The 12,248-nt window shown below is 34.1% G+C and overlaps 1 protein-coding gene across 2 annotated transcripts in view; it reads left to right on the forward strand.

The window, feature by feature from the left end:
• The first annotated feature begins 1,270 nt into the window (after window positions 1–1,270).
• Syt14 (Synaptotagmin 14) overlaps window positions 1,271–12,248 on the forward strand; it is a 159,445-nt gene continuing 148,467 nt past the window's right edge. Inside the window, exon 1 of one of the 2 annotated variants that reach the window (XM_074186174.1) lies at window positions 1,271–1,425. Coding sequence is in view for 1 of the 2 variants with exons in the window: in XM_074186173.1 (XP_074042274.1) it covers window positions 5,858–5,891 (34 nt within the window). In the remaining variant the exon portion in view is untranslated. Of the gene's footprint in view, window positions 1,426–5,693; window positions 5,892–12,248 lie in introns of those variants that run through there. The other variant, XM_074186173.1, reaches the window with a different exon arrangement.

Below are 12,248 nucleotides of genomic sequence, written 5' to 3' on the forward strand. Positions count from 1 at the left end.
CGAAACTATATTGCCTCCCAAAAATCCACAAACTGGGAAAATTAATGCGCCCCATGGAACTCCTACCTACCAAATATCAAAGTGGTTCATTAAGGAATTTAAAACCTTGTCAATTGCGGAACCAAGTTTTGGTATAAAAAAAACTCTTTAGAGTTCATACAACATACAAAAAACTTGGTTCTGCAAGAACGTGAGATTTTGGTTTCTTTTGATGATAGTTCCTTATTTCCTAGCGTCCCAATTCCACAGACCTTGCAATACCTCAGGGAATTACTAGAGAAAAATAATTTCAATAATAACGAAAACGATGAATTCGTTTCTCTTACTAATTTGTGTATGAAACAAAATCGGTTACAGGTAGAAGGTTGTTTATATGAGCAACAGGAAGGAACGGCCATGGGAAATCCCTTGTCCTTGGCTAAGGTATGTGGATGATATTTTCACGATATTCGATATCAAAAAATCGAATATTGAGGACTTTGTTTCCAATAATAGATGTACATCAATAAAATTCACGTATGAGTTAGAAAATAAGGAACAACTACCATTTCTTGACGTTTTGGTAATGATGAGCTAATATGGAGGGTTAGAATATGATATATTTAGAAAAGAAACAAGCACGCATAGGTATATTCCTGACAGTTCACATCACTGTGGACAGCACAAACGTGCTGGTTTGAATTTTTTAGTGCATCGTCTTTTGACTTTCCTTCTAACACATGATAGGTTCACAAAAGAAAGACGTACAATACAGGAAATAGCAGCCACTAACGGTTTCTCGAGTGGTAATGTAGATTAAAAAATAAGCAAGAAGAAGTTTAGGTTAAGAATGAACGAAATCTCAAGTTTCAGAAAGGACAAAAACCAAGATGAATACATCTCAGTTCCATACCACCAATATACGAAGAACATTGGAAAGATTTGCAAGGAACTAGGTATGAAGGTGGTTTTTAAAACAAGTCATACACTACAGAGCCTTTTGGGAAGTCCAAAAGGCTATGAGAGTGTAGAAATAAGTTAACACAATAATATTATGAATAACGATGACGGACTTATACCAAAAAGCATACTATATAGCTTGTAAAAATAATACTGTCGGGTTTACTGATTACTAAATAAGAACACATTGCAAAAATAAATTTCGATAGGCAATATTGTGAAATTAATTTTTATATAGCTGAACATTGTTTTATATACCGCTATAACAGTTAAATATATTTTGTAACCACTTAGTACCACTTAAAATAGGCTGATGAGTGTTTGAACTTCGCTCGTGTTTGAAACTCTCACTTTTCACATTGTTATTCATTAATGGTGTAAAGTATAGGTGTTTATAGCTTTGACGTGAATAGTGTAATGATGGCGATGAACTGTACTTTCCGCCCGCTAGTGCATAAATAACTACTTTCTACAGGAGGACAAAGAGTAAGGACAAATATGCTATTTCTCCATTTCAATAATGATCTGAAAATGTCACTTTTCTATATCACAAATCATGAGACTTCTGAAAAACAATCTATTTTGAAGAAGTCAAATTTGCTGACTCTGATTTCGGAAGGGTAACTACAATTTTTCAGAATTGAAATACATTCCTATTTCAAGTATGCAAAGTGATCTTATGAAAGGTTTGTCGGATAATGAACAATATTTGTCTTTGTTTTTTAGTCCACATTCGATTTATTCCCTTCACTTCTATTTGAATGTTTCTACATGATTGCTCGGCAAATATTTTTTATATTCAAAATGCCTTCCGCAACAATTCGCTATAAGCAAAAGCTTATATCAGTATCAGATTCATCCTTCCTTCCATCGGCCATCAAGTATCACTCCTGTCGGAAATGCCCAATCTCATTCCGAATGTTACAATAAATTGGCTCACTAGTAGGCGATAATTTGAATAGGTCACAGGTCAGATCCACATTAGTCAAAAAATATTTGCCAGCAACATTTTTTCATATTCTGGGAGACTACTGACTTTATGCGCGAGCAACCAAATTATGATGGATTACGTTATGATACTTCACGTATTCTACACATTACAAATATGATGGAGTACGTATTCTGTACAATATGGTTTCTACGTTTCATTAGTTCCGATTTCCGTTGTCTAATATGATATAAATTGATTTGAAATCCCTGTAAGGATCTGTGAAAAATCAAAAAGATTATCAGAAAAATAACTGAGATCTGACTATTTATAGGTCATTTGAGTGCTTTCACCTATCCCCTCTTCCTTCTCCCCGCTTTATCGGTTTTAGCGGAAGCAGACTGTTTGACGGAAGTTGGTCGTATTCCGCTTGATTAGGGGTTTCCATATGTTGTGTATCTCTACGCTAGCTAGGCTAAATGCGTTGGTGGACAACATATGGGGCTTCTTTGAATTTTTACCTAAACCAGTGTTCCTCCTTGTGGATGATTTCAGCTTGAGACCACTAGTTGTTATGTTGATGAGTCCAAACATGCTCTGCTATTCCAGATTTGCTGGTTTCTCCTCGCTGTGTGTGTTTCAATGGCCTCTTAGTTCCATCGATGTATGATTCTCCGCACTCGCAGGGTATCCGGTAAATGCAATTCTTGGAATTGCAGTCCGCGTTGGGTGGCCTGGTTTTCATGAGACTGCTACGGATAGTGTTCCCAGATCTGAAGCAGGTTCTGATGTTATACTTGGACCCAATCCTTCTTATCCTTTCCGACAATCCTTTGATGTAGGGAAGTACAAGTACTGGTTGTGGCGGCTTCTCTTTTTTTTACGCTTTAGCGATATGATACTATGAGTTTATGATACAATGTGAATATGATGCGTTACAAATATGATCGATTAACGTTTCTATAAGTACGTTATGAATTTGTACTTTATGACAAAGTACGTTCTGCTATATTACGTTATGATGAATTGCAATTATGACGGCTTACGTTTCTCTGCATTACGTATTCTGTATATTACGATTATGATCTTGTAGGGTTATAATGCATTGCAATTTCTCAGATTTGATTTTATGATACAGTACATTATGATGAATTAGATGGACCCGTTTGTTTGCACTCGGTACAAAAACATCAAAAATAATTTGGAGCGACGGATCAAAATTTACGAGGGATGGTATTTTCAATAGCAGGAATAAACATTTTTGGGCTGATCATAATACTCATGTTACAAAAGAAATGGGTTTTCAAGAAAAATTTGACCTGAATGTTTTCTGTATTCTGAAGAACAATAAAATTAGCTTTTTCATTTGTGAAGACACATCGAATGCAGAGAGATATCTCCAAATATTAAGGACGACTGTAACCGATTTTCTTGAAAATTTGCCTTTAGAGGAATATAGGAATTCATGGTTTCAACTGGACGGAGCGCCAGCTCATTCCACCCAGGAAGGTTCCGGGAAACTTGACGAACTCTTCGACGATCGTTGGTTTAGGTGTTTAGGTGGCCGTGGGATTGGCCACCGAGATCACCCGATCTCACGCCACTTGACTTTTTTTATGGGATGTTTTAAAAGAAAGGGTATACAGTACTCCATTGCCTACCAAAGATGAATTGCGACGGCGAATAGTGCGGAGTATTGAAGATCTGGATCCCCAGGAAATTGAAAAAGTAACCACAAGTCGCATAAAAAAAACATTTTGAAGTGTTTAGAATGTAATGGACAACATTTTCAGCATTTATTGTGAAAATGTGATATTTTGTTTACAATTTTGTTATTTTGAATCATCCTATTCTGTTATTGTCTGTACTTTCACATGTCTCAGCCCACAAAATCTCACTTTTTACCTAGAAATGACTGATTTTTGGTACAGTTGTTCCCTGGAAACTTTAAGCCATAGTTAAGGAAATTATTTTACAACCTTACAAACTTCCTCTCGTTCATTGATGTTAATTCAGGATACATTCGGTTGAATTTTTTACACGTTCTGACAATGATTCGATCACTTTGTTCATGTGTATAATAAATAATTTCATAAGAACTTCGTTTGAATAATCGATATTTGCATTCATTTTGGAAGATGATTCGAAACACCGTCAATAACTCTTTGTAAATTACTTATAAAAGTAACCGAACTGCTATAAGCTTGATAATTCCACTGCTACCTACATCCAAATTCTAAAAAAAATAATGTTTCTAGAAGAAGCGACTTTATTGAGAAAACTTGACGATTTAGGTATAGGGACATGATATATCATCTTGAAGCATTTCTCATCATCTTTCAATTTACCGAGTAATATAGAGGGGGTTTAATTTGAAAAAATGAACTTTTGACTACTTTTATGCACAATGGAAATAATAGTAATTTTAGCACGCCCTGTATGATATGGAGTCGATTTCTTGGTGTTATTTAAATATTTCGAGTTTTTCCAAACTATCATCAAAATATCAACTTTTCATGAATTGAGAGTACTGATGTACTTAATTTCAATTAAGGCTATGTTTTGGACCATATTTAGCACAATTAATTTTTTATTTCGAAAACAGATAGAGATAGGTATAGGACATTATAACGAAGAAGTATTAAAATACCAGAGCAATTCCAAAAATGTATTAATATACGGGGTGTTCCATTCAAAAAAATAAAGTTGCTAAGACTTTTTGATGGAAGTGGCAACGCCGCAATGCTGAAAATATTTCAGATCGCTAGAACAAGTAAAGAAATATGAGAGATGAAATTTTCAGAAAAATCATGTTTTGCGTTTTCCAGAAACGTCTAACCTACCATCGACTGTGAGTCACGCTGTATAGTAGACATTCATTCGCTTTTTTGAATAATTCCCAGCCATAGGAATCTTCTTTTATTTGAAAAGGAAATATTTTCATGGTAGCTTGATTTTACAGAAATCTTCATACAAAAAATGTAGGAAACTTCCAAAGAAAAGAAGAAGCAAATCATTTCGAAATACATTTTTCACAATGGTGTAGATCATGCATAAGAGTTACTTCTAGATATAAACTGGAAAAAAGCCCTCCTGAAACAACTACTTTCGAATTACATGAAAAAAAATACTTAAAAAAAATAATTCTGCATGAAGATTGAATTAAACAGTTTTTCTAAAAAATGGAGACGTAGAAAGCCAAAACCTTTCTCAATTCATTCTCTTTTCAATGGATACAATTCTGGGAAATTTTGCCACTTATTCTAGATTAATTTTCTCTGATAGACGTATGATGGGAAACCGTCCTTCCTAGGACGGTGACTACCCAATAACTGACCTGATTATGTCAAAATAATTTTTTAACACTTCATCATAATTCACAACACAGGCTATGCGTATTTGAATATTTTGGCATGCAAAAGCCCGGTACCTTTTGAACGGTAAAAACTGCAAATTTGTTCTGAGAAAATATAGGTGATTGTTTTTGAATAAAAACTGGTCCCCCTCTCAGACGAATTTGGGATGTTTTTTAATTTTTGCAAAAATTATTTCTCTCGCGGTACGTTTTCGATGGCATACGTGCAATTAATGCTCATCAAAAACATTTATCACCCTATATCGATAAGTGCGTGGAAAACAGTTCGCAAACTAGGTATAATCGTTTCATGCTCTATTTTCTAGCGGCTCTGCGTTTGTTGCGCCATTCCGAAAACTAGACTACTATTATCCTTTTCAAGGATCCTCGTCCTTACGCAAGCGTCTGCTCTACAAGGATCGCGCTGCAGGATTGTTGTGGACTCTTCGGCAGTATACTCCGAAACACACAGGAGCTCAGTTGCACACAATTAAAAAATCTTTTCAATAGTTAGGAACAAATTTGAGTTGCTATTTTTTTTCTTTTGATCGAAACAAACTGTGAAATAACAACGAGTGGAAAATGCGAAAGAAAGTGGAAATTTTGTGAAAACTGACGATTTGGAAGATAAAACGATGGTCATCATTTCAGATAATAGCACAATCAGTGGTGAGTTTTTTTTATCCTTTTTCTAAAACTAAGTTCCGACTAAACTGCGTAGTGTTCCATTCCTGTGTTGTGCAATGCGTCAAAGGGACATCTTTCGTAGGAATTCTACGACGAAATTTCCACACTGACCTACATTTCTCCAATCATCGTGTTCCAAATAAATGTGCATGCTGGGGAAGGCCAAGAAATTGCGTAGGTGTGTGTTTACATTCAGAAAAGCGAATGGAGACGACACAGAATGATGCCTCGGTTGGTGAGTCCAGTTGGGTTGATGATGTCCGAAATCAGATTGCCGTGTTTTCTCGCCTTTTCACTCAAATTCCGTGTCTTCAATTCCAACTTTGATAGAACAGGACCCTAAAATTCAGAACTTCCATTGCCACTTCTTCAAATCCCCAACAAATTAAATTTTTCTTAATATTGTTCTTCTATGAAACGGAACTTTGGTATTGTTTTGGACATTCAGTTAAATGGACACTTGTCACTCGTTTTTCATTCCAAAAATTGAAAAATTATATTTTCTGGTGGAATTTTCAAAAATGTTACTCGCAATAATAAAAATAGAAAGTGAAATAACCTTGGATTTGTGCAATTGAATTCTGTATACAGAAATCTTCTAGAACTTATCCATATCACAGATGAAAATATCAGACGTGATAAAAAAAAAACACTTTTTTCAAATAGGTACCAGAACTATAATATTTTTCGCGCGTTTCCCCATCCAAGTTTGCGTCTCCAGGAGATGAAAAAAACATCCGATTTTTGGGTTATTTAACCAAAGCTTTCACTTCGAAATAAAAATTCGTGATTTTTTGACCTTTGGACGTACGCAGTTCCTGAAATTTATGATAAATAATTTTCTTTGACACTTCGGTCAAAGTGAACTGTTATCAATTTCTTTCACAAGCGACCAGATAAGATAACTGATCCTGATTGATGGAATAAATACGACCATGGTGTGATTGTCCTTTTCCCTCCCCCATTACTTGATATTTTCTGTGCTGTTGAACGTTCTTGCTTAGTTTTCTCCAATGACTACTTCTATCAAATTATTGGCTTTCAATACTACAGATACGCTGCAGTTTTTCCAACCGAGGAAACTGTCAATTTTTCATATATTATTCGATTTCATCGATTATGCAGCAAAAATCGGATCCTTTCCTTCATTCAGTTCAGCTGAGAATACTCTGCATAAACTAAATTATAGTGTACTAATATGGAAACAGTTTCTGTCGAGAAAAATTTGACTTCAGTTAAACGTAGTTTTATTATGACAACTTCATCTATTTCTATTCAAATAACTCCAATAGCAATATAATCAAATTTATTTGATGAAATAGTCCAATGTTTTCACACAGCATGCCATGAAAAATTGAAGTAAACACGTGGCATGTGACACGTGCCTTCCTATTTTTAAAAAAATATTTTTTGTAAATACCGTATTAACGTGAAAGAAAAAACTCAAATGAAAATACTTTTGTAGTGAAAATTTTATATTTCGTCATTTAAAATATTGTATCATGACCTATATAGTTATTTGCTATATTTTTATCTCTATCTTATTCAGCATAACGTCAAGCAGGGTCGACAAGGAATCTTTTGGCTCAATCATTTTTAAGGAATTGAATTTAGTATAGAAATGGTATTGAAGAAATATCATCAATGGTCCATGTAAAAAGTCCAAGCTGTTTTATGTTGACTATCCAGCAGATATAAATTAGTATGTTTTTGACCGGTAATATAGTAAGTTGGTAAATTGGAGTCGTATTTTATTATTTAGTTGAATGTATGTTTTGTCGATATTCAAATCAATATCGACGAACATGACAGTAATGAACGATGACAATAGTAATTACCTATTCCAATTTTTCCCAGCTTTTGGTCTATCTTTCCAATTCTTCAACCATTTGTAAAAGTTAAAAAATTAACTGGAAAGTGAGAGATCAAAGTTTGGAACCAAAAAAAGGAAATTCAGGTAATGGAAAATGTGGAATTTTGCTCACATACGAATTACACCTTTCATTATACTTGCAGAAGTTGGAATAAAAAAAATCAATTGTAAAATTATCCTCAAAATTGCCATCTCCGTTATCATTGATATTACGAATTCGGTTAAATGACAAACTAGTAGCATTTTCAATGGCCCTCTCGATGCTAAAAACAAAAAAAAACTGACAGTCGTGTTTTCAAAATATCAATTTCATAAAATGATAGAACATCCTATATTTTATCATGCATTTTGATTCGTAATAACACCTCCAGCAACAAAGCTCATATCACCTTCCTTCCTAAGGTTAAAAATCAGCGACCTATGTGAAAATAATAATTTCCTTCACTAGTTAAAAAATGTCTTTGTTTTGGTGAATGAAAAGTTATGAAATAGACGAAACAACGCCTTCTTTTCGAACACATATTTGGGCCCTTCTCTTGACACTATGTGTTGCTTTCAACACAATTCGGCCATCAATTTCATTAATTATAGTTTCAATATAATTTTCAAAATCATCTACATTTTTCTTTTATTTTGTACACCTCTTTTTTCAACAGGACCATTTGTACCAATCCATCTTTTTCCGAAACAATGTCGCAACGTTCGTTTCACGCCACTGAAATTATATGCTGATGCTCAATTCTGCTGAAAATAGATCATCTGACCACCAGATCAAGATCATCGAAAAACGCTTCCAACACTTTTGTTAATAAATTAATATAACGGGGTCTGTTCAAAGGACCATGGTGGAAAAATGGACCGATAATGCTGCCTCTAAATAGACCACACCAAACATTAATACTAAATCGTCTTTCCGGATTATGGGGGTCGACTAGAAATGTATTATATCTACTCCAATAGTGAAAATTCTTTCTATTATACATCCCACAATTTGAAAAATTAGCCTCATTGCGCCATATAATATTTCAATGGAAGTTTGAATCTTGCTTGCATTAATTCATAAACCATCGACAAAACCCCATTCGTGTCTCAGGGGTCACCAGGTTCTAGTGTTTGCACTGGTCTTGACTTTCAATGAGACATCTCATGTTTCTTCAGAATTCGTTGAATAACAGACGGTGGAACAACTACTTCTCTAGATACATCTCTGATGAAATTATTTGGATTTACCTCAGAGTAGGCTAAAACATAATTTTTGTATCTTCAGATATTACAAAACGTTTTTCAGTTCTCCTTCTCTCAAAAACTTTTTCATTGTTCCCTAATCGACGATGAAGCACAGCTAAAAATGCCAATTAGGTAATTCACGATCAGGGAACGAATTGTTGTAGTGTTGGATTGCTCTTATGCTATTTTTCTGGCAAGTAGGATCCTAACATATCACATTTTTCTTGATGGGAAAACGGCATTTCGAAAAATATTGAACAGTAGTTGACAGTAATAATAATTTATGACATTTTCATGATATACTTGAGAATATTTGACAAATCAATTAATTATCAATTAATAAAATAAATACTGCTAGTAGAAAACAAGGAATTTTTTGTACTAGTGGAAGGTGATATGAGTTTTGTTGTTGGAAAATACGAATCGAAATGCATGATAAAATAAAAGGTGTTCCATTTAAAAAATATCAATTAATGAAATATTTTGAAAACGGGACTGTACATTTTTTAGGGTTTGAAATTATATCATACTAGAATAAAATACAAGCAACAATTGAAAATTCAACAATGAAAAAGAAATAAAAATTGAGAGATTTCAAGTCAACTTACTTCATGACGTTTCGATTGTTAGTATCCACAATTGTCTTCAGGTGATTACTGAACTTATTCCTCCGAGGGATGACTCTTCATAGGTCATTCGAGTGCTTTCACCTATTCCCTTTTCACTCTCTTCCCTTCACCAGTTTAGCGGGAACTAACCGTTTGGCGGAAGTTGGCCATTTTCCGCTTGACTATGGGTTTCCATATGTTGCGTATTTTTACGCTAGCTTAACTAAATGCGTTGTTGGACAACATATATGCGGCTTCTTTGAATTTCCTCCTGAACCAATGTTCTTCCCGTGGATTTTTATTTTATTGCTTCTTTCAGGGATTTCGAATCATTTTATATCACAGTAGATAATGAAACTCCGAACTGATGAAATTTACCATGAAATATTGTCATCACCTTCAAACAAACGCTGTGCAGTCAATATTTGATATACAGGGTGGGCCATCCGAACTTGACATGGAGGTATTGGGTACTAATCTTGCAAATCCGAAAAAACGCTCAGACAGGTTGATTTTTATTGGAAGGGGGACAGTTTTTTCCCCATTTACAGCGACGTCACTTCAACCCCAGAGGAGAGGGGTGAACAACCCTTGGAATTTTAATAGGGAATAGGGGGCGAGTCGCACATCGCTTGAAACATCTTGGAATTCTCTAAGCAATGGTATACAGTTCTTTAAATTGGGACCTATTTAAAAAAGTTTTTTTCGATAATTAACTTTTTCAATATTGTTAATAGCAACAAATTGTTGTAGGCCACTGCTCCGTTGGAATGTATTTGGAACTCTTTCATTTGTTTCTTACGCTACTTTTTTGTTAATTTTTCAGTTCTTTTCTGATAGAGGACTATTACCATCGAGAAGTGGTTAAAAATGCTGTTTCTATTTCTCATTTTTATGTTAAAAGTGATTTCTACATTATTACTAGTAGTGAGTGCTGTAAAGTATTGCTAAAGAAACAATGGTTTACACAACTGCAGAGAGGGTTGAGTTGATTGAACTGTCCCATAGAAATAGACGTTGTGTTGCGAGAGCTGCTGAACTGTTCAATCAACAACATGAGAAGACTGAGGATACACTACAAAAACACACTTTTGTCTATTTTCCACTATATTTCTTTAATGTTGACCGGTTTCGGCTATTATACCATTTTCAAAACTAACTGATTACATTTAAATCCGAGTAATTTATACCTATATTATTCTAGCATAAATGATTTGATATACCTGATATATCTGATATACCTGATATCCGGTACCTGCGTTTCATATACCTGTAAAATCCATGAACATAACAAAGCTTTCAATATAATGTAGGTTTTGGGATCTGGACTATAGGTTCAGGAGAGGACTATTGTTTAATTCAAGTTGTTCGTTGAGGACAATAGAATTGGGATCTTTCTTTGACCTGTTTATTTCCATAGATTCCAACAGATTCATCATTTTCCCTTTTTCGCATGTATGTAGGATCTTTAAATTATCTTTATCTATTTTATGTTTCGAATTTTGAAGATGTTCGTACATTAATGATTTTTTATCCGAAATGACATGTTCGTGGTACCTTGTATCAAAATTTCTCCCAGTTTGGCCTGTATATATGGCAGGGCATTCACCACATTCTATTCGATATATACCAGATCTCTTTCCTTTCTCTAATTTAGGTTTGGCATTAAATAATATGTTTCCTAAATTTCCGTTGGGTGTGTAGGATGTTTGTAAATTGAATTTTGAGAGATAATAACATAATAATGAAATATCAACAAAAATCAATAATGAAAGAACTATACTCAATTTCCACAAGACCAGAACACAAATATGTTAGTATCAATTATGCTGGTAGAATCTCCGAGAATATTAAAAATTATCTCTCAAAATTCAATTTACAAACATCCTACACATCCAACGGAAATTTAGGAAACATATTATTTAATGCCAAACCTAAATTAGAGAAAGGAAAGATATCTGGTATATATCGAATAGAATGTGGTGAATGCCCTGCCATATATACAGGCCAAACTGGGAGAAATTTTGATACAAGGTACCACGAACATGTCATTTCGGATAAAAAATCATTAATGTACGAACATATTCAAAATTCGAAACATAAAATAGATAAAGATAATTTAAAGATCCTACATACATGCGAAAAAGGGAAAATGATGAATCTGTTGGAATCTATGGAAATAAACAGGTCAAAGAAAGATCCCAATTCTATTTTCCTCAACGAACAACTTGAATTAAACAATAGTCCTCTCCTGAACCTATAGTCCAGATCCCAAAACCTACATTATATTGAAAGCTTTGTTATGTTCATGGATTTTACAGGTATATGAAACGCAGGTACCGGATATCAGGTATATCAGATATATCAGGTATATCAAATCATTTATGCTAGAATAATATAGGTATAAATTACTCGGATTTAAATGTAATCAGTTAGTTTTGAAAATGGTATAATAGCCGAAACCGGTCAACATTGAAGGAATATAGTGGAAAATAGACAAAAGTGTGTTTTTGTAGTGTATCCTCAGTGAACATGAATTTCCACAAAATAAACAAGTCGTCAATCGAAGAAGTGAAAAGAAACATGAGAAGAATGTGTCGCGACAGTATGTTTTCGATTTAGTTGCAAAAT

Source organism: Leptinotarsa decemlineata, unplaced genomic scaffold (genome assembly GCF_025532065.1).
Source record: "Leptinotarsa decemlineata unplaced genomic scaffold, Ldec_3_MD MMD2_tig00078422_RagTag_RagTag, whole genome shotgun sequence".
Taxonomy (NCBI): Eukaryota; Metazoa; Arthropoda; class Insecta; order Coleoptera; family Chrysomelidae; genus Leptinotarsa; species Leptinotarsa decemlineata.